This window comes from Haliaeetus leucocephalus, unplaced genomic scaffold, assembly GCF_000737465.1.
Source record: "Haliaeetus leucocephalus isolate CR32 unplaced genomic scaffold, Haliaeetus_leucocephalus-4.0 Scaffold174, whole genome shotgun sequence".
NCBI lineage: Eukaryota > Metazoa > Chordata > Aves > Accipitriformes > Accipitridae > Haliaeetus > Haliaeetus leucocephalus.
The window spans coordinates 559,505-586,751 of NW_010972610.1; the positions used below are offsets into that span (position 1 = coordinate 559,505).

A 27,247-nucleotide genomic window follows, 5' to 3' on the forward strand; every position below is an offset into this window, starting at 1 on the left:
TCAGCACACCTGGGGTGGGACCACTGGGAGAGCAACCTCCAAGGGAAAGTGCTCAGGTCTATCATGGCTGTGATGGTTCATGGCCTGCCTGGATGGAGAGCAGCTCCCACATCACTTGAGAGGCAGCAAATCTTCCTAGCCTCTGGCCCATGGCCAACTCCAATTTCACCAGGGGGGAAAACACTAATGAAGCATGTGTCCACACAAGATCTTTTCAAAATGTCATTAAGAACATTGCATAAGATTAATGGCCTCAAGAATCTCAGACCTTTCCAGGAAAGGAAGTTCCCTTGGACCAATTTTTGTTCAGGCACTATCGTGATTTCTCCGTCAAGGGCTCTGCTTACTGTCACAGCTGAGGTGGGTTACTGCAAGATTGCTGCTTGGAAAAACGGTCTGGTTTTGCTGAATTCCTTCTGCAAGTCCTCTGAATACAAGGTCCAAGATTTCTAATGGTGTGTAGGCGTTGTTCTGTTTAGCATTGCAAAACTTATACAAGACTTAGCTAAATCTTATTTTCAGAAGTGACTGAGGTCCTCAGGAGCTTAAGGAGTCAGAGCAGGATTTTAAAAGCTGGTTGAGACATGATTTGGTTTCATATGAACTGACAGAAAACAAAGAAGGACCTATAAAGATGCCCTGGCAGTGGCAAAGAAAGCTTATGAACTGCCTGTCATTTTGCTTTACAACCACCAGAGTCTTCTCCTAACACATACCTTCAAGATCACTCCTAGGGCAAAGGAAGAAACAAACCAAGATTTGAATAAATGTACAAAAGGAAGGGGCAACAGATGATAAATCCTGAAGGACTAGTGCATTAGATGATGGCAATTCCTTTCTGAGCAGACATCGGATGCACTACATGGGAAGGAACTGAATGATGTATTGGGAGTCAGGAAAGCAAAAATGAAGAACTAAAATTTTAGTCTATTTTGCCAGGAAAACAGCTTATGTGATCACATTGTAAGTATACCTGCGCCTCTTTCTGCTCCCACTTACCCTTTTTAATCAAATTAAATAGAAGAAACCTTCCAAATAATTTACATGTCTACAAGTTCCACAAAAATAAATGGCCACATAGAGAAAATGTGGTTTTGAGCTGCAACACAAACTCAACTCTTTTTTAACAAGCAGAGAGCCCAAAGAGGAAAATTACTTTTTTATATAATGCTGTCACTGTAGGAAAATCTTGAGTAAGAGATAGCAAGTCCTTAAAGCACTGGCCCAGGAGCAAGATCTATTTACATTAGAGAACTGGTTAAAAATCACAGTCCTCAACTGCAAGTCCTCTCTGCTGCGCAGACAACAGCTTGCTTTTGAAGCAGGCAAAGAGCAGTTTCAAGCTACATTAGCATCAGGTATTGTTCACTTTAACAAACCATGTTATAAGCTGTAGCAGGCAGCCAGCTGCTTCCGTTCAGCCACCAAGGCAGCTAGTATTGACAAACCTATTTGTTGAAGAATGGGAGGTTCCTTGAGGCATCGGCAGGGAATCAAAGCAGAGAGGAAAGTGACTCTGAGACAGGGTAACGGAGAGTTAAGCTTGAGTTGACAGTAAAACTGAGAGCAAAAAAAGGTTAGTAATAAAAAGGCAAGAGTGGAAACATCTAAGGTTGGAAATCAGTGCAACTCATTCATGAGCATTAAAGAGGAAGTCAAGAAGCAACAGGGAAAAGAGAAGAAACAGAGAAGACCAGGGGCCAAAGTCAAGAGAGAAAAAAGCCAAACCAGCAAATTGTTTGGAAGTACAGAAAGAGGGGATGGGGGCAGAGCCAAAGGCTACTAATGATCAGCATCTCTTTCCCTATTCTTTTCTGCTCTTAGGAACCAGCTTTTCTTCTCACTCTTTCTACAGAAGCTCTTTCTCCTCCCAAGTCAGAAGGCATTTCTTACCAACAGCTTTTCACAGGTTTCGTGATGCTGCTTTGTAGGCATGAGAAAACAAGACCCAATCAGAAGAAACTCCAGATCTTATTCAGATATTAACATGGGGAACAGCTCTGGCCATGCTTCTTCCCCATCCAAAGACCCTCCTCTCCTACCCAAGGCCACCTCCTACACACACTCAAATCATAGTTTACATTTGATGCTTACAAAGTACTTGACAGCATCTCACTTCCTAATAGTTGTATACATTAAGCATTAACCCAGAATAAATGAGTTACTTTTTCAAGAAATTTGTATTTCTCTGAAGCTGGGATGCCTCTATATAGAAAGATAGATGGACAATAGGGGAAACTAGGGTATAAGAGGCTTTGACTACCTGAAGCGCCTGAAGCCCAGCTGAGGCAGAACTGAGGCTCTGACGGAAATCTTAAAGTTCTGTTTCCCAAACTGGTAAAGACCAGAGCCTCAGAAAAAACTGGAAATTACTTAGCAAATGGAAAAAAAAAAATTCTTTTAGGTATTGCATGCATATGATACGCAGTAACCATTTGCAGCTCATAGCTTGAAAGGGTGCTTTATTTTGGTTCAGTACAGATTCAGTCCAGTTCACAGAGAACACATTAGTTAATACATATCTTCACTTTGTAGGAGAAATGGGCATGAACACATGAGCACTCAGTCACCAGCCTTTTATAGCCAAATTATGCAACTTTTGCCTTACAAGCATCATGTATGGCACACAGATTTCACTAGCATCCCATATAGGAGCACTGTAACATCATTTCTAGAAACACAGGAGAGGAGCATGTAAATCTCAAGGACTGTAAAACTACATATATATACTGCTTGGGGATTTAACTTTCAAAATCCTGGTTTTGACATTAACTTGAAAGTTTGTTTTAAAAGAATGTGTCCCTGAATAATGTATGTTCTTACTTCAGGCACACGTTTGAGTTCAGGCTATGGACAGCAGTCTTCACTTTAAGCAGCCATTGAGAACTGAACTCTCTGAGCAGACAAAACTGTCTTAAAACCAGGTCTCCGTGAGCTGCAGGAGCAGCTAATAGGAAGAATCTCAGCAGAACCTGAATCTCAGCAGAACAAAGCAGTCTCCTATATTAACCATTTTATTAGAACCTGAAACAGCAACAAAGGCAAGGATGTTAGCTATATCAGTTCCTGTTAACCTACCAAACTTACCTTCCTTGTTAGACATAAGGTCTGGTAGCACTCACGAGGCTTTGGGTTTATAAATGCACAACACAGGACCCAAGACTCCAAACGCTCATCTATTTCCCCTGTACATCCAGGCTTATACCAGGTGGTCTAGCAAAAGACACTGTCTCTCTTCACAAAACCTTCATTACTTACATCAATGTTCTTTGATACACCCAGTACAAACTCCCCATCACAGACAGAGGTTATATCTTTAAGCAAAATAAAGTTGATAAATAGTTTAGGCAGCCATCTTTTATGTGAAAAAATAAAAAACCAACCCAAATCCTCTTTCTGGGGGGGATTAAAGGGTGATTTCTTTTAAACTATGTTGGCTGTAAGGGTGACAAAACCCAAATATCCTCCACAGCCTGATATGAGACCAGCAGGAAAATGGAAAATACTCAGAGTGAAGACGAGAGGACAGAAAAGGGACTATGAAAGATACTTTCAGTCTGCAGCATGTTTTGAGTAGCTTTAGATTTTCAAAGCCATTTAAAAAGTTTTGTGCACTTAATTCACTCCTGAATACTCCACTATTTTTCTGAGCTTTCCACCTAATTACTTTTCTCTCCTCTCAAAGAACAACAGAAAATGAGAAAACAGATCACAGGAGAGACAGACAATGAAAGCAGTGAGTTAGCATATACTACCAAGTACATAAAGTATTCTATAAGCTGTCAAATGTAAAAGCAACACAGCAACTTTCATTTTTTCCTCCACTTAAAGCAATCACGTTTTGAAATGTTTAAAAGAAAATGTCCAAAGTTCATGCCCAAGCTCCTCAAAGTTTTGAATACAGCATCTTAGAACTGAGAGACCAGTTTATCTTTTTAGTTGTAAACCAGAGTTTGAAATATCTTACAATATACTTTTAATCTCATTTTTCTAAAGAAACAGCATTTAAGAACTGAAAGAACAGTGTGCCTTTAAATGTTAAGGACCATATTTTAAAACCTTTATTAAAAAAAGGTTATATAGGTATGATGAATTTAAGTTGTATTTTGAAGTCAACTACTTATACACCTAAACGATTGAAAATGAAGTGCAAAATTGGAAGTCCAGTCACAGATGAGGCTGTAGTTGTGCTCAAGATAGAAGAGGTCTACCCACGGCAGGCACAGCTGTGCACTCACAAGCTAACTCAGTCTGTCTCAGCCATGAATCCTGCAGATCTGACTGACACCACTGATTAGGTCAGTTTGCTCTACTTAATATAAACTCTCCCTTTCTAATAAGAAGGATATTAACTAAAGCTTTTTGTTAAGCAATAAAACCTTTCTAATTAGCAACAAAAAATAAAAATGACATACTTGCTCTGTTTCAGGCACTTTCAAGATCATAGTTTATTTACTGTAGGTAAAAAGCTAGTATACAGATTAAGGGATCCCTTAAATTTCAACTCTACAGTTATACACCATCTAGTATTCTTGCTCTGAATGTTAACCAAAAAAGTTTCTAAACACCTGTAAGCCCCACTATAAATCTGCATTGTTATAAGGAAAAAAAAAAAAAAAAATCAATGCTTAATTTTTTCAATGCATAATATTTACACTGTGAAACCAATGGGAGATAACAAGCAGTGGCAAAGAGGCAATAAATTTTAGAAAAGCCAAAGTTTTATATATTTTTTTTTACAATAGTGTGCTAATCAGCATAATCGTATATAAAAAATGAAAATATAGCAGAGCGTCCCATTACAGAAATCTGAGCTACAGTCATTACTTACTAACTGTTTACATGCAACACCTGCTAGGACTGACTTGTTACTAAAGTGTAAAATAAGATTATGAGGTTTAAGAAACAAACATTAATTTGTGTACAAAATTAAATACTGCACTCAAGAATTGTACTGGTCATGAGCCTCTTCCATAAGCAGGGGGTGGGGGTGGGGAGTACAATGATAGAAAATGGTCTCTTTCCATACACTAATTATCAAAGGCAATGCATAGACTGAGAACACCCGGATGGCAAACTTTGTAGACACTGGAAACAAACAGTTTTCACATACATGCTCTTTACAGGAGGCCTTTCCTCCCATCGAATGGCAATGGCTGACAGCAAATAAGGGGCACCAGGTGTACAACTAAGTAGATCTTGCAAAATACTAAGATGGGGCAGTTGTTAATATACAATTTGAACTATATATACAATATAATGGAATGTATCCCATCCCAAAACTGGTTTATGAAACAACTGGACCTTTCTATACTAGCCTTATGACTCACCTATTGTTCTAATGAAAATGTAAGTATACAAAAGACTTGCATGAGAAGTAAAATTTGTGGGACATTTTACAGGAACTATAGGCAAAGCTACTTAATGGCATTTCTGCTTTTAAAGTAATTTTGTTAGATATAATTGAAACATCTGTGTATAAAATGTCCTGACAGACACTTCAACATGGAGCTTTGGTGATTTTAAAAGGCCCTTTTTAATCTGTTATGAATTGTAATGCAGAAGTATTGATGCATGCACACATCTGTGTCAGCTGAGACTAGTGATCCAACTGCATGCATGTTTCCTCCTTGAGGTGCTTCCCATGTTAAACCACTTCAATAACAATAAAATGAAAAATAGATTAAAAAAGTATTTCAGATAACTCAAACTGAATAGGAAATGGAATGCCAATATGGCAGTAAAACCTTTTTCTGTTGCTTTTAAACAGGAAGGTCTCTTGTACCAGCAGAATCCTGTATACAGATACACAGAGAAGGAGGGAATACACCACTTATAATTCCCATTAAACAAGAGCCGATTCATCATGTGAGAAGGTACAAATTACAGAAAACATGAATAGTCAATAGAAGAGAAACAACTGGTTCACATGAAAGAATAGAGAACACTTCAGTCTGAATGCAGTTATTTTGTGAAAGCTGCTACAACAGCCCACAGAACCTCATTCGTGTTGGCTTTCATACATTCAACCTCAGGGTCTAAATCCAGAAGCTGCCGCACTCTCTTTGTGGCTAAATCATACTGCTCATCCAAAAGGGGGGCAAAAGCGTTCTCCAGAACATCTGAAGCATGGGCTAAATAAACGAGTGCTAGCAAGCGCTTGTCCATGCGGTGAGGGTCATTCACCCATTTGTCAAGAACTGCTTCCTGAACCTTCTTGATGAGGCGCTGTTTGATATTGTTGTTGGTGAGAGGGTGTGTAGTCATGTCAAAAAGAAGGAAGTTCTGTTTCTCTGTTGTCAGTACACCTTTTTCCACTAGATTTTTAGCTAACCGTTCACGGACATTTCGCAGTTGGTAGTGCAACTTCAGTGGGTTCCATGTTTCACCTAAAAAAAGCAAGCAAAAAACCCAACAGTCAGGCAAAGTTTAAGTTGTACTATTACAGTGATTTCCCCACTCCCCGTGGTGCAGAATGAGCTGTCAAATTCATATAGCTGACTATTACACTAAGATACTGTGCTAATGTCAGCATTTCTCTGATCTCTGACCTACCCAGATACAGGCATAGAGACAGAGACCCTGAAAGCCTCCTTGGAGGAACTTCAGTTTATGTTTAAAGTTTGGACGAAATGCTAGCTAAGCCATGTCTTGATTAAGGATATGACAAATAAGCAGTCTTGTACTCAAGAAAAAACAACCAAACAAAACCCAAACCAGTCATGAAGAAAGAGTTTACTTTTAATAATAAAAACAAGCATCTCCTCCAATCTTGTGCATTTGTCTGCTTCCAGCCTTTTACCATTTCAGAGACTGGAAGAAGTGTCATTGCCTGCCTTTCTGCCACAGGGACAAGCTAATGCACACCTACCCTGTGCACTTCTCTTTCTTTGGGTTTTCATTCTTCTCTCTCTTCCTGCCCCCACCAGGTGAAACAATGACCATGCACTGTGTGAGCACAGGGGTGTGTGTACACATGGGCACTTGTTGGGCAGGGGCTTTAATGTTTCTATAAAGATTATTTCTGATACTTTTTGTTAGGGTAAGAGAACTGGGCCCTTCAGAGTGCGTAACTGTGTATGCATAGAGGAGGGAATTTAAAAAGCAGAAAATCAGCATCAACAGCTACTGATAAAGCTAAAATTGTTAAGCACTGAGAAACCCACCTTTGCTTAAGAGTTTACTTAACAAGCTAAAAATTTCAGGTGCAGCCTACCTAAGTATTTATCATAAGTATTAAAATCACCTCCTGACATAAAAGAGTCTATGCATTTTAAGAGGCAAGAGAACAGCATTAAGTATTTCTTATATAGATGGGGGGTTTCTATAAATGATATGAGAATTTCTATATCTATTTGTTTCTGTCTCAGAAAGCTTCTTAAAAATTCATTGGTTAACATACAATAATAATAATAAAAACCTCAGATGACTTTAAGGTTTCTCCTACTGTGATGGATAGTGACATACACTGTATCCAAGTAACAGCCAAGTTAAGTAAACAAATGAGGTGACACCAACTGCATAGTGAAAGGCAGAGAACCCACCTAGGCCTGAACTACCCGAGTCCCTGTAGGTCCCACACCTCATTGAATGTGATTCCCCAGCTTGAGCATGAATGAAACTATCACACACGCACAAGGTAGTTTTCTTACAGGGTTACACACGGCAAAGGCTATTTCCTAGATTTTTCTACATTTGTTAGGTGGATGTGGCTATACAGTAACAAAAATCAGTACTGTGGTGACACCTTGTGACCAATCTCCTCAATTACACAGACACTTGCTTGTCCAAACACAGACAGACGTGACATCTACACGAAGACCTGACATTTTGATCCGAACTTCTGTATTCCCTACACTTGCTTCCCTTAGAGGCTATCTTATAAACGACATCACCCTGGTAAACAACATCACCTTACACATCCATATAAATATTTCCATGATGGCTTTGAACTCATATGTACTGTAACTTCATGCAGCATTCTTCACATCACTGATAATTATGGATAGAGTAGCACTTTTCCAGGATTAGGCCCTAAAGCAAAATTCTAAAAGAGTTTATAAAAAAAACCCAACCCAAACAAAACACCAAAATATTTTTCTTCAAAGGGCAGTCCTCTAAACCATGGGAAATGCAAAGAACCCTAATGCCATCCAAGAACTAGTAATTAACAACCATACGTAGGTAAAAATGATTGATCCAAGTCTTAGCCACAGCACTGACGATAACTATTTTCCCAGAGCCAAAGCTCAGCAAGGTCAGGAAAACCTTAGCTTAAAGAAAACGTACAACATTGTTCATTCATTAGTTGACCTTTTTTGAATCACTACTAACTTGATGTGCTCCGCACTGGGAGAGAAGGTGAAAGGTCAGCACAAATTATGTATTTGGGACAAGAAAAAGGAATTGTTTTTGCAGGCTGTAGAAGCGAAGGAGAGCTGAGCAAGAACTGTACTGCAAGACCACGCAGCAGCCATGCCCCCTGCTGACAAGGACTGCTTTGTTCTCCTGTCTCCCCCCTCTGCCTGACAGTCAAGGAGCAAAAGGGGAGAGGCGGCAAGGGCAGGAGTATGAACTGATGTGCAAGGAAGGCAGTTTAGGGTGGTACAGGATGAATGGGAAGAACATAATGAAAACAAGAAGGCAGAGAAAGGTGGAGAGATTTCACTCATTTTTGAAACACTTACTTATCGATTGTTAAAAGTAACAGATTTAGACAGACAATGTCAAGTCTCACTACCCCCTACCTTCCAGAGTCATGTTGTTGACAAAACGGTGGGGTTTTTTTCGGCACTGTTTGTGCAGCTAAGTACAGCTCTGATCTACTCCAAGGAAGATGCATTTTATGTGTTTTGTAAAAACAGACAAACCCTGGTGATGACTTCTGGCTACTAAAAAGAACCCAACACCACCACCACCACCCCCACAAAACCCACACAAAACAGCAAAAGACTAAATGCACTACATGTTAAAAGACAGTCATTGTTAATTTCAGTTTAATTTATGCAACCTGAGAACAGAACTGGTGGCCAGGTATATGAAAAATGGTAACTGCAACTGTAAAGATGAAATCTAATTGACTTTTTTTTTTTGCAACATCTTACTAGCTTTACAGGAAGAGCTGTGTGCAAAGTAGTCATCTTGAAGACTTTGTTTTGAACAATGAGAAGTATCTGACATTTGAAAATATTACATTTCTCCAGTTAATGGAAAGAACTCCTGACTCTTTATTATTTCTTTACAATTAATGGCCAAATTATCCTCAATTTTTACAACTGAGCAGTGAGCTCCTTATCTCCTTTCTTTATCAAAAGATCTGAATACTGAATCCATACACCTATACTCCAAACTTCCACTAATCCTCATTTCCAATTACAGAGAAAGGCAGTTTTATCTCCAGGGTGCAGTCCTGATTTACTTCAGAGTCAGTGTAAGGCACCTCTTCCACAGAGTTGAGATGTCCTCTGACACTTCCATAAAGATCCTTTCTGTACCAAGTTAAGTCAAAAGCAACAGTTACTTGTATTTGATTAAAGGCTACAATCAACAAGAGACTACCCTAGAGGAAAGACTAATTAACATTTTTACATACTTTCTCCCCAAAACCCTTTCAGTATAATCTCTAGTGATGCCAGATAATTAGCTTTACTGGGGAGGGGGGGGGAAGCAAATACATTATGTCCAAGGCTTACCACTAAGCAGTTCAATCCAATTTTGTACTGTTTCAGGAGGCTGGGTCTCTTTTATGTGTTTCAGAGCTTCATCAAGCAGAACATCCCCTGTAGGAGCATCTGACTTGCAAATCACCTAGAACAGAATAAAATGCAGTCAGTATTTTGACTTAATTCACGTACCATAAACATCCACAAATAAAAACTGGAAAAACGTACCTGTTATCAAAACCCAGAATATGCAACTTTACAAAAATACCCAGTGGTTAAAAAAGAAAACAAAAAACTACTATCTAGGATTTTAATTACAGAGCTCTGTTAAGTCTTAGGTTATCTAGAACTTAAATTAACCCTGACTAAAACTATAGTATTAATAACAAGCTTAATATCTTAATTTTTTAAGGAATCCTCTTAAGCTGGTCAGGTCCTTTGCTTCCTCCCCAAAACAAAGTATACTACACTGTTAAATTACTCTCTGATGGCTATTTACTGCTTCAAGTCAATTTATTCAAAATACTGCAGTTAAACAATTAGGCCACGTGAAATTGAGAAATCAATTACAAACTGAAAAAGCAAGAAAATTGTTTTCTTCTTACATATATTCATGGATAAAAATAGGTTCAAGACAACTCTAAGTTTTATAGCTCTAAGGAACACATTGACCAGCAACACTATGTTCCATTCACTAACAGTTAAAATACACATAATAGGCAAAATATGTATGTACTAATAAACCCCTCTAATATGCAGTAATAAATGGAGTATCATTTAAGTTTGTTATTAAATAACTTCTAAAATGACTTGAGCTCTTCCCTCAAGAGAGCACGAGAGCAACAAAAAAATCATTCACAGTAACGTAATATAATTTAAGAATTTGAGTAACTGCTTGTTTACCAGTATAAGTATTTATATAAACCACGTACAAATACAATTTTTTTCTGGTTAGAAAAACAGAAGCAAGAGAAAATCAAAAACATACAGATTAAACTAGCCCAAGTCAATATGTTTGAATAAAAACAAACTAACAACAATAAAATCTATCTTTCTTTAGAAAAAGAATGACTACTACAGTTTCAAAGCTATTTATGAAAACAACTACATCTGGCAATTTAAATAGTTTTACAATTTAGCACTTTCTAAGCATCAGGTAAAAAGATAGCAGGCAATTGACAGAAAAACTAACACATCAACAGAATTCCACATATACAAGAAGCAGCAAGTGAAAGCTCTTGTTTTTTGTAAGGCTTCACAGTAGTGAGAACGGTGTCCTGGAAAAGCTTTAAGTGTCCTGTTGAAATACAAGTTTAGTTCTGCTCTGTAGTTCTAATAATCCTTTCTACAAACAACAAAGGAGTACAATACATTTTCATATTTCATCTATAGATGACAATGAAATGAGTTGCAATGGTAAGACAGCTTCAACACTGGCAAGATGATCCCAAACTGAAGATCCATACAAAGTCAATGAGATTAAATGAAAGGGAAAATTGCTGGAGAGATCTTTGTGAATACTAACAGGTCATAGCAAGAATACTATTTCCAATGTAGATGGTATATAGAAAGCACAGAAACTAAGATTTTTTTAATAAAAATCAGCAAGAATGAACCAGTCCACAATGCCACGCCAGAAAGAACAAAGTTTGGTTAGATCTAAAAAGACAGACAGACATTTTTACAAAGAAGGTATCAAAGAGCAGTTTAGGGTGCCTACTTTGGGAAAAACAAAAGCTACCAGTTTATTCTGGAAATACAGAAGACGCAGGATGTACTGTTGAAAACTTCACCAGGCAAACTCAACAGCCAGGGAGCTGCTGAACTGCATTCAGTGGAGAATTTGAAGACTAGACGTGTGCCAGGGTGGGACCAGAGAAACCTCATTACCTATTACTACATCAAGATTAAATGGTCTCTTGAGATACTGTCCAGGTCTCCATTTTGGGGAGCTGGAGATGACTCCAACCATAAACCTTGGACATTTGGTTTAAAAACACAACTACATTTTAATCCAGACAATCCGTATTTGAATCTAAACACACAACAAAGCATATTTATCTTTCTGATTTACAAACTTACACTACAGCATCACTCAAAACCTCTATTAACCGCATATAATGATACTACATATCTTCCAGTTTTATATCAAGATTCTGAAATTTTGGAAGTTTCTTTTTTGTAATTATACAGGAGCATACTTCAAGTCGGGTTTTTAAGCTGCTAGATTGCTGCTATTAATAGCCACCTTTCAGCTATTCCTCTAATCATTAGCCTAAAACCGCTCAACTTATTTATCTTTACTTTTTTTAATATTGACATTCCAGCAGTATTTTAGTTTCTTTGAAGTGTACCATATGATTAGTTTCACAGTAACCTTAGTTACACTGGATCACTCCAGCCTACTGCAGTTGGTAACCTACTACTCACCATCTCACTTTGACCAGTAAGATGTGAAGTCATCTTTTTGACCAATTTTATTATTAAAAAAACAAACCAAAACAAACAAAACAAACTTCACTGAAGAGATGAAAAATGCTTTTAAGTCTAGGATACATGTAAGGGTTTTTTTTAAAGTTCAGAAAACAGCTTTCCTTGCTTATTTGGGGTTAAATACTTTTTTCTACCACTGCAAAGAAGTTTAAGAAGCTAGCCTGAATATAATGCACCATGACAGTACGAGCCTAAACATACAAGCACTTAGAGGAAATAGCTGTAAGGAGCATAGACTCCCCCATTCAACTCAGTCAGGACTCCATAAACTCGTGTGAAGCCACAATGCACAGCAATTTTGTTTTCAAATTTACTGCTCTTTGCAGCCAGGCATACAGCACTGTTTCTTCTTGCTTCTCTGCTACGCTGAATATTCACTACATTGATTCTTCTGATTATCCTTCCCCTCAAAAGTATTTTGGTTCTCACTTCCATGGTGTTTCTCTTCCCCTCCCCTTCCCAGCACATGGAAACAGGCAACAGCACAAGCCCAGCCACCTCTCTCCTATCTTCGTGGATCTGTTCTTTCTTGGATTTATTGATGAATGCTTCTTGGCTAATCTTCAGAGTCATAACAGCACAAGAAGAGTGGGAAATGGAGTGGACTGGGGATCTGATGAGTTGAATTGCCACAGAAGATTAAGCATCCACAAGGGGGAAATTGTTTTCTCTCTTTAACAGAGGAGCTAAGGTAGAGAAAGCAGCTAAGGTTATGGATCTTCAGAGATGATGGTCTTTAGCCTTATTGCAAAAAAAAAATTCTTTCTTTATTCCAATTTTTCAGTGATTTATCAGGTACTAGATTTGCCTTGTATCCAAGTGCTGAGGAAATTTAAATTATACAGAATATTTAATTTGTATTTTCCACAATGCAGCTTTGCAATTAAGTAATGCTAAAGATTAAGCACTTCTTGTGTTGATTTTTTAAGTAAAATCCATTATTAGTTTTAATACAAAAATTCACTCATGCAAGAATCACTCAGCATTGTCAGCTATAAAATACTGAAATAAATCTACCAAGAATTTGTTGGGGTTTCTTTTGTTTTTAAGAACACTAATGATTTGGTTTGCTTTCTGAGACTGTAAGGCAGCATAGAGTATCATTTTCTACCTTCAATAATCACTAGTCTTAGAAATTTATTTATATGTAACCCTCAACATTCACTTATTTTTTCTCAAATTGATACCAGTAGGTAGAACTCCAAAATGACGCAATGATTACGTACTTAAGCCAAATTTATGATGATGTTGCAGCATAAAATATGTCATATTGATTTTCAAAGTTTCATTAACATCCATCAAGTCCTTGTCTGCCAGTTACTTGGTCTCATTTGTCTCTCTATGGCATTCGAGCATGGATTTAATGCATCTTGATCCATTATGAAGTTCTGTCTCAGAAACTGCAAAAAATTATCAGCAAATATCTACCTGATTTAAGGCTTGAAGTAGCCTTGCAATGTAGCTAGCTATGTTTTAAGTCAGCTGTATGACCACAGCCACAGTTAGCTGGTTATAAATCTGTACTACTGCCCAAAGAACTAGTTCTACCCTCTTCTTGTCCTCACCTTATTGCTTGTGCCAGCAGTCTCACTTGTGCCCCACCCGATAAGATCAAGAATGTGATTCAAGTAAAAACTAAACTGATCAAAGCAGCGAATTAGTTTTCAGCCAGAGGGGTGACCTGACAAGGCTGCACAAATGCTAGTAACAACCCAAGATAAGCCTCTTCATAAAGACAGGACTAGCCTTCTCAGCTGCTACACAGGCTAAAGTGACTGAAGCCTAAGCTCCTCCCTTCAAACCATGGCTTGAAGATACAGGGCTTTGATTCACAAATCAAAACTTTTGAGTTCTAAGGAGATTTTACCTTCCCACAAAATCTGAGGATGGACCTGGGGCAAGTAGGAAGACGGGTTAGCCTGAGAGGCAGAAGCTATAGAAAATGGTATTGCCACTGAATCACAACCTTGGATGCAACTCGACAGCTCATTCCACTCACTAAGCGCCGTATTTAATTCACAGGGAAAGCTGAGGTCAAGGGAAGCAAAGCCTGCAAAAGGGGGACAAGGAGAACACTTGGTAGAGTTGAGACACTTAAATCTGGCCAACACAGAAACAAGACTGAAATTTGGTGTTAATGCAAAACTTCAAATAAGGTACAAAACAACACAAGTCATTCATGAGAATGATTTCTAAATTGAGAGAGGTGGTGCAGGGGGAGAAGAAACCTCATGTATATCGGCAATTAGGGATTTTATTTGCAAGAAAATACTTAAGCAGAAACCAATCTTCAGCCGAATTTTAAATTAAAAAACTTTTTCATAGAACCTTCCTGCCCACAAAAAGAAATCTCAATTGCCTTACAACAGCAGAAAGAAAAAATCTTTAACCTTGGGTAGCTCTTAGATGTCCTTAAACAAAAGGGGGTGGGAGTCAGGGAGGAGGAACAACCACACCTACTCACCCTCAAAACCAGATGATAAAATTAAAAACCAAACAAACACACCACAAAACAAACCACCACAAAAGACGACAATAATTTTGCTTGTATTCTTTACTGAAGATATGCACAAGTTATTTTTCCATTTTCCTAAAAAAAGAAACATAGTTTAAATTTCAGGTAGAGAGAACTGACAACTTTTGCATAGAATGAAAATAACTGCTAAAGAACATTCCTGAATGCCTAAGGAGCCAAAAGCTTTGGAGGAAAAAAAAAAAAAATCGTGCAAACTAATCAATGCTGAATATGCTTAAATAAAGCTAAAAGAAGCAGGAGCTGTTTGTCTGAACAGAGGTTTGATTCTTCAGAAGAGGAAGAAGCTGGGAGAAGGCTGGGGAATTTGTAAGCTTTCCTTTAAAAAATTTAGCAAAGGATAATATTGACATGGAAACGTGCCATAAAAGAGAATGTTTTCTATCCACCACAGATAAATTTGACCATTTTCAATAAGCTTATTTTACAAGTATCCTCTAATGCTGATGAAGTAAAAATTCTTCAAACAGTGTGACTTTACACATGTTGTACAAAGGAAAAATCCAGCGGCAAGAGTAATAAATTAAGGCCTCAAATCTTCAGTCTAATTCAATAAAGGACCTTAAAAACTTGCCCCTCTTAAAGGTCAGTTGAGTACAACTAATTTAACACACCTTAAACTCAGCACAGTTTTGTGTTCTCAGGGGCCCACAGTACAAGGATCATTTCCTCTCCATGCATTGCAGGCACAAACTGCAACATGTGTACACCAGAATTAAACTGGTGGCTTGCAGGATACATCTGGCAGGCTGTCAGTTAGCCATTCCTTTCAGTCTGAACCCACATCTCACCAACATTGCAAAAGCCAGTTCCTTCAGCAGATTACAACTGGTGCTGCTGACCCTCTGCAGTAACTGCTGCCGCCCCACCCGGGGCCACAGCCACTGCCAACTGTTTGTGCAAGGTTCCCAACAGCAGCCGGAACACATCAAGAGAACAAACAGGAGCAGAGAACAAGTACAGAAGATTCTTCCAAGGCACTTCAGCTCACCATTTAAACACTTTTAACTCTGTGCATATAACTTGGGTTACTACTCAGAATCCCTATCCCCATGTAAAGAAAGAAGTAGTCTTTTTTTCTTACAACGAGTTGTAAATTACAGCTACTGTATTGCCTGGAGCATGACACAAAAGTAAATGTGATCATTTTCCTCCACTTACCTTTCTTGTTAATAGGCTTTTGCGCCTCATTCCACAAGCCTCTAGCTGAAGACGCCCCCGCAATGCCAATTCAATTAACATACAGCCACGCAATCCTGAGGAGATGCAATCATTCCAGAATGATGTGTAACCCTGTGAAGAATGAAAGACAGTAAGATATCTCCATCTCCACCTGAAAGCCAATAGAAAGAGAGGCTTACTCTTTCTCTAAGCAGTCCTCCTGCCTTCATACACTTTTGAAGTAGCACCACTAGTCAACTACCATTCCTGCAATGGAAACATGAAACAGACTCATCCCCTATTAGTTTTGACACAGCCTCTGCTCTTCGAAGAACAGGGAAACCTCAGGACAGTGATGAAAAATGAAACAGTGAGATATCAAGCATAGTTTACACATAGAGATATAAAGTGTAATTTATACGTAGTCAAAATAAACTTACTACATTTTTAAGACATCAAGTGTTTGGCATTATGGACATCACACAGGCTTCTCTGAGCTTCCTGAGAATTATTAACATGATTTTACATCTATAAACAATATGGCTCTGATAAAGTACTAGTACTTATAAATCAATATTAAGTAAAACATGGAGTGTACTGGAAACATAAATGTGGCAATCAGCACAACCCACGGAACAGTTTTTTTTTATCTTGAATATAGCGAACCAAAAGACAAAAGTTTTCAAGCAAATATTTGGAACAGCTATTTTGTCATTTAAATCCTTTGAAAACATGTATTTTTAAAACTTGATGCAAATTGTTCTTATATGGACTGCAAAACTGCAAACCACACTTACTCTCTGAACCACACCACATCTACCACGCTTCTTCAGCTGTATTTCTCCATTGACAGCTGTTTTCTTAAATAGCAGAACAGAGCATTTGACCCAATACATTCACTCAATATCTAGAAATACCTGTACTGACTTTTGTACTCCACTGCTCAACAATTATGACCAAAAAAAGTCTTACAAAAAGGATTTTATTTTACCTACAGAGTAGCCCACACAGTTTTTGCGTGGTTTTTAAGTATCTAAGACAAAACAAACCATTCTGAGAAATACTTTGTCTTTTGAGAAATGACTGCAGAAACACTTGGTATGATCCAGAAAGACCTTCCAAAACTCCTCTACTGATTCATCTCCGAAAATACCTACTTTGGGATACTTTTCTTTAAAGTGCTGCAAACAAGAGAAAGAGGAAGAAGAAGCACTCCTTTTCCTAAAATTTATCTTAACCAATAACAAAGACTAGCTTAAATCAAGACCAATTCAATTTTGTTCTATTTGCAGCTAAAAGTTACCAATGTATAGAGAGATACAAGACGCACATATCTAAGTCCACTAAACTTACAGAATAGTCCCCAACTAATGCATGCCATTAAATATAGATTTCCAGGAATATGATATTTGTTTCCATTTAGCACTCAGCTATTTTCAAGAGCTGTATTATATAGATGACCCATACTTCTGAAAAGTGTACAAAAGCTCTGAATCCCTAGAAAATAATTACTGAAATATGTCACAGGTATTTATGTGAGAGTCCATATATATATAAGGTTGGAAAAGCATTTGAGAAGTTAACTTATCAGCCTTCTACTCAGAGCTGATACTTTGTGAGTATCAGCTACTCTCATAAGTCAGCCATTCTGTAAACTTAAGATTTTGGCTGGCAACCAGACCAGACATTTCTTTGCCAAAACATGCAAGACAAGGTGCAGTATTTGCTTGATTTAAATAAAAAAAAAAAGGGAAAAAAGGAGACGAGTCCTACATTCTACTATTTCCAATCAAATAGTCTCTTTACACAATGATTTTTTAAATCAGGCAACACATATGCAAACTAAAAACCTATTGCACGAACTTACTACAGTGGCACAACAAATATACTCCTCTTCCTATTCACAAAAAGTCTTATATTATTATGCAAAAAATTAAAGTGCTAAATTTTTTCCCTTTGTTTGGTATTGAAAACTGAATTTATTTTTAAAGTGGACATTTTTCAATGAAGTGACGTTAACTACACCACTCCAGGCAGCAATTACCAGATGTAAACTCCTCTGCTCCAGCAGTCATTCAACACACATGGCCACAGGCTGCAAAGAAACAGAGGATCATAGGATAATTCAGGTTGGAAGAGACCACAGGAGATCTCTAGTCCAACCTCCTCCTGAAAGCAGGTTCAGCTATGAAGTCAGGTCAAGTTGCTCATGGTTCTATATTCAGGCAACTCTCGAAAACCCCCAAGGATGAAGACTGCATAACCATCCAACAGTTTTTAATCAAGTGATCCCAAAAGGCAGCTCAAAAAGATTACATTCTTAATAAATGGAACTGCTTGCTCTAGTGGGTTAGATGACATTAAAGTCATGAGAATGTATACTCTGTCGCCACCTTTTTTTTCTTCCTTTTCTCTATTTTTTTTTTCACGCTCAGTTTGCAGGTGGTCCACTAGAGAAGGAACATATTTCAATACAGAGACTATACTGCTATTAATGCAGTGAGGATTGAGATATTTTATAACAGTTGGTGTCATTCTGAACATTTCTCAATCCATTAAACTGATCTTTCTAGATAGTTCAGGCAGATGGACTGATCGGTTTTGGCACTTACTGCAAAGACCTCAGACAACTGAAGGAATCTTCACAGAAGGTCAGTATAGCACACAACAGTCTAACTAAATCATTCTTTAAATTAACTCAAACTTCCTGATGTAACTGAAAATGAGTAGAAGCAGACATTTATCTTCGACACTGCAAACAGCTTCTTGACACCTACTTTAAATGGCAGACAGCATAACTAGAAAAAGGTGCACAAAAAAACCCCAATAATGCTCAGCATTATGGAACTACTACCTATTAAAGAGGTTACAGATGGACAGTGAAAAAAGAAGAGTGAAAGGGGTAGAGAAAATAGTAACAATATATGGGAAGGGAGAACAGCAATATAAAATAAGGTACTATTTGCACAAGAAACAATTATTTTTTCTTTTTCCACAGACAAGGACTAAAAGGTGGTAAATTAAGCTAGCTCACAGGTAGAAAAGTCAAAGGCCAACTTCTTTTCTACATTTCTATTGAACTGTTTTTACAGGAAGGCAAAAGTAAAAAAAAATCCTTTAAAGAATTAGTTAAATTCATAGGAGATTGATACTGAAGTTTGACAGACTAGGCAATAGATCTGTAAACCACGCATGGCCTGGAAAGCTCCCACCCAGTTGAAGTCAATGCACATTGGAGGAGGAGTCTTTACACTGGGCACACCCATTCCTTGAACACAGCCTGGCCATTGCTCCTTACAGGTTATAGCATGAGATAGGGATTTGGTTTGACCTTTTAACACTATTCTTACTGTTATTCCAAATACCTAACAGTCTCAAAACACTTAGATTGAAGATCAAAGACCACTATTTATAGATGCGAGTCATTCCACTATTTAATGCTCTTAAACAGCACTAGTTTTCTCATGAATACACCACCAAATATTTTTACTTTATCCATCTTCCTACAAGTCTTTTATCATTTTATAAACATCCTAACTCCGTGAAGTACTTATTTCAGTAAAGTTGCTAAGCAGCAGGGGGGGAAGTCTTACAAGGCAGGAAATTATTTTTATCTGACAGCAATCACACTAGAATAGCACATTAAGCTATGAATAGCTTGCAAGACAAAATTTTATATCTACATTGATTCAAAGATCAAAAGAATGTTTACAACTGTCATGTTTATTTACACAAACACAGCACAAAAGCTTTTTTCATCAGAGCTGACCTAGAAATTTTCAGGTAAAAACTAGTTTTGCTAAACAAGCATAAAGGGAAACAAGAATAAAGTATGTAACAGAAACTTGTTACTATATTAACTTTGAAAGCTCAGACTTTCCACACAGGTTTGGCAAAGCACAGTGCTAAGTCTAGTATCATCTTTCTGTTTAAAGAGTAGGTTATCCAAAATCCATGGTCATTAGGCCATTTCTCTCCCACCACCTCCTCCAGCGCTTGCTGTCTCCTCTTCCCATGCCCCTTGCCCAATTTCCAGCTCACACAGGTCTTTCTGTTCAGTTAGCCATTAATCACTTGAAACTAACACTTATTAAATATTCCACCCCCTAACAATGGCGCTGTGCCTCAGTGTTACCCAACTTACCTTATCTTCCACTCCCTGCTTTTACCTCACCTCTTTAGCTCCTCTTCCCCATTATCCGAGACACCCTCTCTCCTACAGCAGCCCTCTTCCCCACCTCATCTTACTGTGACACGTAATACATTAACTTACCACTTGCAGGTTTATAAAGATCTAAATTTCTGTGACCTTCAAATTTCCTTAGATCTGTTCACACAGATGGTGCAGACAAGATAGGAAAGCATTTATACTCTATTTGGTGAGCAGCCATCTTATTATTGTCTCTGCTCCAAGAGATGGACAAAGCCACATGATACATTAGCAGACATACAAACAAGTAATCCTTACCGATACTCTGTGTCTAGCTCTGCTAAGCAAAGCACAAGCTCTCACAGCTTCTTCCTACTTACTGTAGGAATACCCCAGCTCAGATCTGCATACAACACGGTGTAAACATATACTAGGACCCAGTCTCCTACAGCTGCTGGCAAGCAGAGTGCAACAGAAGGCAGGGTTCATGCACATAGGAAGGAAGGGAGAGGGAAGAGACCCTGAGTGGAAACATCCTACTCATGTCCCTTAAAACTTTAACTTACATTATTCCCCAACAACGTGCCTTCCCAGTTTGCCTCCAAAATCCCTCACTCTCAAACTTCACAAAGCTGTACTTAAAATCGAATAGGGTCCTACGACTTGCAAAAAGTCTTTATCAGGGTTCCTGGGAATTATGAGAACTCCTGCATAGACAAAGAAATAAAGTCATTCCACAGCTCAAAAATTATCACCCCGGCTATGAAAAACCTAATGGGATCATCTGTTTATGCTATAATAAAGCCATAGCTAGAGAGAGAAAACACGTACACATTAGCGCAGACAACACCATAGCATTCTGAATTTGGTGGCTATTCAAATATTTTGATGAAGCACTCAGTACTTATGTATAAGAGCTGTTGCAGAACTATTAAACTACACACTTCTACAGAACACACTGATTTCCAATTTTTCAAGACACTCAAAATTTAAATTTCTGGATATTTAAAATCTGTATGTTACTCAAGAACTTTTATAATTCAAAGATTTGTGGAAATGTTTTTTGAAAGAAGACAGATAAGACAACACTTTCTCTACCTCAGGTCCATAAAGACACTGCAGCAATGACCATTATAATTTACTAAGTATGTAAAAAATTATTACAAGATGACTCTAACATGACCAGATGCACCTGAAGGTATTTGGCAAAGATCAGTGCCAAGTATGTTAGCGATTTCTACACAATTGATGCTGCTTTAAGAACTTGCACAAAACTTCAAAAACATTTCACTTAAGCACAAAACAGCCAACCTTCATGGAACAGTTATTCAGTTACCTCTTACATTGCTCTACTCAGCTTCCAGGCAATTGTCACACTAGCTCTATTTAAAACAAAACAAAACAACACCAAACAAAAAGACCCCACCCAAACAAACCTCGATATTTTCTGTTTCCCAAGTGCAAATTAAAGTCACCCAGCAGTAAGAGTGCAAAAAATGCAATTAAATTGGAGATGCCATTTTGCATTTATAGACATTACCTCAAAATATTGACAAGTAATCTTTAATGGATTACAGAGTGAGTTTAAAAAAAAAAATCCCCTCCTTCTTAGAATTGAATTGGGTACAAAAGACTCACATGAGACCAGGTAATCTTCTGCTTAGAATACTTTTACACGCAAGAGTTACTAAAAATCCATTCCCTCTACAGCAATATACATTCTCTCTCCAATTCTTCAGTTAATTGAGAATAGGAAAGCAGCAGTTCCACTACACCTCGCACAGACGAGAAAAAGAGTGGGGAAGAGTGAAAAATCTGTTAAAATCTCTCAGATTCAAAAGAAAATAAAAGAGAAGAAGTGCTTGCAGAGTTCCAACCCTGAGGCTTCAAGATACACACATCATAATTAAAAAAAAAAAGTATTTAACCTTCTTGGTTAAGGCCACCTGTTTACAGACCTTTGTACAGTGCAACATAGACCATAGCTGCCAATGCATTCCCTGATCTAACCAAGCAAGTCTGAAGCTATTAGAGATTACTTCGCAGACCACAGAGCCATGGCAAATGGAAATGAGCTTTAAGTCTTTTAAAAAAGCACGATAAAGCCATATAATAGTCTGTTAAGATAACTGAGGGTTACAACAGCCTGCTCACCAGAAAATAAAGTATTTCTTTATTTTAGCAACAACAGGCCCCCTCAGGGCCATCCTCAGGTCCACACAGACTCATATTCAGTGTTAGGTCAAAGTTTTGGTCCTGACTCAGACTCAGTTTACATTTATGAAGAATCACAACAGCAAAGCTTCCCTGGGATAATGCATGTAACACTGCCCAGTCTATACTTCTCTTACTAAAAGCCTTTTCATTTTATATGCAGACTTAATAGTACTCCTTAAACTCTCACCTAGCACCCTCTAGTTAAAAGCAAAACAAAAGATCTATGGTAACCAAACCAAAATAAACCAAACAAGTAAAGGGGAACCTTCTGAAGGAGAAACATCACTAGAGCTACCCAAATCCCTGAATTCTTGTTCTCAGGAAATTCCAGATTTCTTCTTTTATGAAACACACGCACACAAAAAAGACTTCAAAATTTAGTTAAGAATGCAATTTCTGAAACTGCACTTAGAGATAGCAGAAATAAAATGTTGCTTTAACCCTTTCCAGCCACAGTAGCCCCATGAGAAGGGGAGCTGGCCAACTTGGAAAGTAACGGAAAGCCAAGATAAACAACAATTACAGCTCCTGAGGATTTTGGAAGTCCTAGCTCCGAAGCAATACATCTGAGAGTCTATCAAGAAGACATGAAAGCCCTACTGTCAGGGTTTCTCAGCTAGGAGGTACAATCTAGGTTAAAGAAAGCTTTCACTCTAGCGAACAGTAGATTCTGAATTTACAGGTAGCCTGTTTTCCATTAGAAGAATATTTCAGAGGAAAAATTTCAACCAGCTCTACTTGGATGCTGAAAGATACAAAAATGAGACTTCCTAAACTCTGCTGGAGTTTGCTATTACTTCTGCATGGATAGCATTCAAATACTGTGTTGGTGGTAGCAATATAAAAGCTCTGAGACATATAACTATTGTTTTGTTTATATACAAACAAGTGTCTAGCTTTCCTAAACAAGGGTTTCTTCATTGCCATCTAATCTTTCCGATATGCAGCAGACTGTTTTTATGGTATGTTCTCAGAAATCACAGATGACAAACATACTGGAAAATATTCTGTGCTTGCTGGCATCATGGGAAGTTACTGAGGGCAATTATCTCCAGGTCCAATTAGTCACACTCACCAAATTTACATGCCAGCATAACAGAAATACAGTTTGGAGACCTGTAAAACATACAAGGTTCAGTTCTACTATTAAAATGAGAATAAGAAGAAACAGTTGTCAACAGATTTGTAGCCTGAGATGGACTAACTAAATCGAATGTGGAACTTGGGGGGAAAAAAAACCATTTTGAAAGTCAGTTTATGTCATTTGTAGGATTGGGCAAAGCAAACTGAGTAACCTGCTGGTATAAATTATATGTGTGGGACTGATTTTCCTGTTGCATAGCACAATTAGCAAAGAGTCTACTTAGTTCTAACGTGTACACAGCATGTGTCACAAAGGCAGAATATACCTGCATGCTCACTTTGAGTAGTTATACCAATACTGAGAAAGAGGATCATGTTTCATATATACATAAATTCAGGTATCTTTTCTTAGAGGTGCTTAAAGTGGCAGAGAGAAACACCAGGGGGAAAAAGCAGGAAAAGAAACTGAGGAAAAATGACATCCCAGTGTTAATTACTTTCTCAGCACAAGCATCTCTTTCGAACCACTACCTTCTGCACACCATTTTTTTTCCTTTGAGAGATTAATTTCAGTTTTACTGACCTTCCAAATCAATGTCACAGCATCTCATTTTAACCTCACACAAAACCATGTAACTGGAGAAGGTATGTCCTCTCCCATACTTCAGTTTTAGCCATTTGAGGACTAAGCCCAAGAAGGCAGTCCAACAAAGCCTGAACTGCTGCTAAAGTATCTATTTCTTCACTCCATCGAAGCACATCACTGTTCTCTCTCTTGAGCCCACAGTAGCATTTGTGTAGTCAGCTAGATGAGAAAGTGGTCTGTCTGAAAGCTAACGGTCAGTCTGCTCATCTGATTCACTGAGCAAGTGAACAAATTTCAGAGACAGCACGGCAAAGGGAAGGAACACGGTTGGGACAGACAGCAAAAGACAAGAGCATCCCCTTCACTGACAACCCACACTTCAATGGACAAACTGCTTTCAAAACCTGAGTAGTTTTCACAACCTGAATAATTACAGCTAGAACTATTCATTTATCTTTAGGATAAAGAGCTGGGGAAAAAGAAAAAAAACAAAAAACCCACCCTGTACGTTTTTGGGCTACTTGTACTGAAGCCATTCAGGAGCACAATCTGCTCAGAAAACAGAAAATGCTTAAAGCTTAAGGTATCATGCACTATATTCATCACCACAGCTCTCCCGTTTTGGACCTCAGCAATCATTACCCCGATCATCATAAATTTGAAGTTACATTGTTTAAATCTGACAGGACAGCAATAGAATCCCTTTCTGATTCTCTGAAGCAATAGCAAGTTCTTTCAGAGGTGCCTACTACCCTATTATTAGCCAGCACAAAGCACAGACAGAACATAATAATCCAAAATCATCCATCTGTCATCCATTTGAAACCTACTGCAAAAGACAGGCAGAGACAATTTATCCTGAAATACAGTCTGTGGCAAGTTGTATTTCATAATGGACACAATCACAATTGCGACAGAACTCTCACCTTTTTAGTCAAGAAGTTCCTCTCTGAAGTAGTAATTTTGGTAGCTACAAAAAGACAGCTGGGGAGGGCAGAAGGGAAAGGAATAACAGCATACACAATCCAGGTGCACTGCAGCAGGTTAAAAGTTAATAGAAATTTTCATCTGCCACAGTTTTCATGTCAAAGATGGCTGTCTCCTTCCTCTGGCATCCTAACTCCAACATCAGAATCTGTTGCAAGCACCTGTACAAATTTAATCTGCTTCACAGCTATGATTGTTGATGACAAAAACTGTTTTTAAGTATTTTAACGAGTACTAGCAGACTGAGAAGCATAGGGCTATCATATTCCCCAAAAAGACAAGAACCATCTTATACTGTTTCCTTTATGTAGTCTCTCTACAATTACTAATACTGCTTTAAATATTTGAAAGCAGTTGGAATCACCTGAAGAACTTCTACAACACATCTCCTTAAAGCTGTTTTCAAATCCAAAGAAGTAAAATACAAGCAGTATGTGTATAGAAAGGACAATGAAAGTACCTGGTTTATTATAAATTATGTTTTAGCATAGAATTCCAATCCTTTCTGTTGGCCCAAAAGCTTCATTTTATGAATTCCAAACGCATCTATCACCAGTATTCTTCTACAACAGAAACACTATGTCCTCTTGGATATTCACATAAAGTCATACAATTAAATGCAGATACCAGCAGACAGTGGTAGGAGAGGACCAAGAACAGAAAGTGAACATCAGCTTCTGACACCTGTACATGATTCTGTGGTTCCTATCCTTTCAGCTGAAAGTAAAATTGCTGATTACAAAGAGAAAAATTGTCTGCTATTGTTGCAGGTTAAGTAAATCTCTTTGTATCTACAAGCAGAAGTCTCAGGCAGGTCAATGTCAGTAACTGAGTTACTCTAGTAAGTTCATGGATTCTTTAGATACGAAAAAACTCTTAGAAGTTAGTATTCTATTTAGGAACATCATCATTCTATAAGGAATGCTTAATACAATTTCTGAATCTCTTGAATGGGGTGGAAGTCCACAAGATTGATGCTATATATGCTTAATTTGAGCATATTTTATAAAGTATTTGTCCAGCAAATCTGATATCTGACTTCTTCAGACTTCAACCACATCCTTTTTCAGAGCAGGAAATTCTTATACTAGAAATAAGGTACACTTTTAAAAAAAAAAAAATTATATACATTTTTTCTTCCAGCATACTGTTGCAAGAAGCTTCTCAACATAAAAATAAGCAAACAGGTATTGTAAAAATGAACACAAAATGAAAAAAAAATCCACAAACTTTCCTAAGTTCTCAATAACAAATAGAAAAGCTGGTCAATACTAGGAGAACTAACTGTACATTTATTGTGATAATTTGGAGTCCTTGGATCTTCTTGTGCAGTAAGCCAGCATTTGTTCCTCCTCACCTAGGTCCTTATACAGATTTCTATAAAGCTTTGATTCAGCTTCAGTAACCTTAGACAGATTGTAAACATGTAAAGCACCTTAAACTCCAGTGAGAACCAATTAAATGCCTTTTTACCAGCATAACTAAACATAGTTATAAGAAGCTGGTGGAAAACGCAAACAATAGAGAACAATGATGGAAGAGGAGAAAAAGGAAACGCTTCATTGCAACATTCATCAAAGACAGGCTGGAATGTCTGAAATTATTTGAACTTTCAAGGTAAAATTAGGCTGCTCTCACCACAGGTATCTTATTATATGAACTGATCCATTTTCACTTTCAGGGGATCAAAAAGATCTGCTCTTTTCTTTCCAATGCAGGTTACTGTAATTTAATCTACGTGAAGATGAGTGTAACCACAGCACAGAAGCTGCAGCTGACAGCAAGTCTCAAACAAGAAAAGCTGACATGGTCAAATTATCCATATGCTTTAATGACTTGGAGATTCTCTGCTATTTTCTAATATACATTCAATACACATATCAATTTATTAAGTCTGATAGTCTGATTAAGTCTAATAATATTGATTTATCACCTCTAAAAAAAAATCTTACACTCCATGACACTACAGTACTGCACAATGCCAGACAGACTAAAACACAAAACGAAATTCAGCTTCTGTGGCAGTATTCTCTGGCAAGACCCAAATCAATTTCCTTTGGCAAGGAACTGTGTGGTCTTACCCCAACCTATTTACACTCGGCTGAAAATATAATGTTCAGGGTTAGGGTCTTGCTTAAATAACTCTTCAATAATAGTTTCAATCTCTTCCCTCCTCTGTTGAACTAAAAGACAAAATAGAAGAAAAAAGCCTCCACAATTCTGGAATGCAAAAACAATGGTAAGCTGAGAACACACTGAAAATTTTTTTCTCATGTTTAGGTTCTAAGACAACAAGCAACACTGAAATACAAAATCGATTTTTTGTTTTGACAGCAATTAAATTTTATTGAATCTTAAATTATCTAGAAAATTAT

The 27,247-nt window shown here is 37.7% G+C and overlaps 1 protein-coding gene across 1 annotated transcript in view; it reads right to left on the bottom strand.

Moving 5' to 3' along the window:
- Positions 1-4,954: 4,954 nt before the first annotated feature.
- GOLPH3 (golgi phosphoprotein 3 (coat-protein)) overlaps positions 4,955-27,247 on the bottom strand; it is a 31,963-nt gene continuing 9,670 nt past the window's right edge. The window contains exons 2-4 of the mRNA XM_010563968.1: positions 15,850-15,981; positions 9,693-9,807; positions 4,955-6,389 (exon numbers count right to left, since the gene is read on the bottom strand). Coding sequence (XP_010562270.1) covers positions 5,965-6,389; positions 9,693-9,807; positions 15,850-15,981 — 672 coding nt within the window. The 3' untranslated portion in view covers positions 4,955-5,964. The remainder of the gene's footprint in view (positions 6,390-9,692; positions 9,808-15,849; positions 15,982-27,247) is intronic.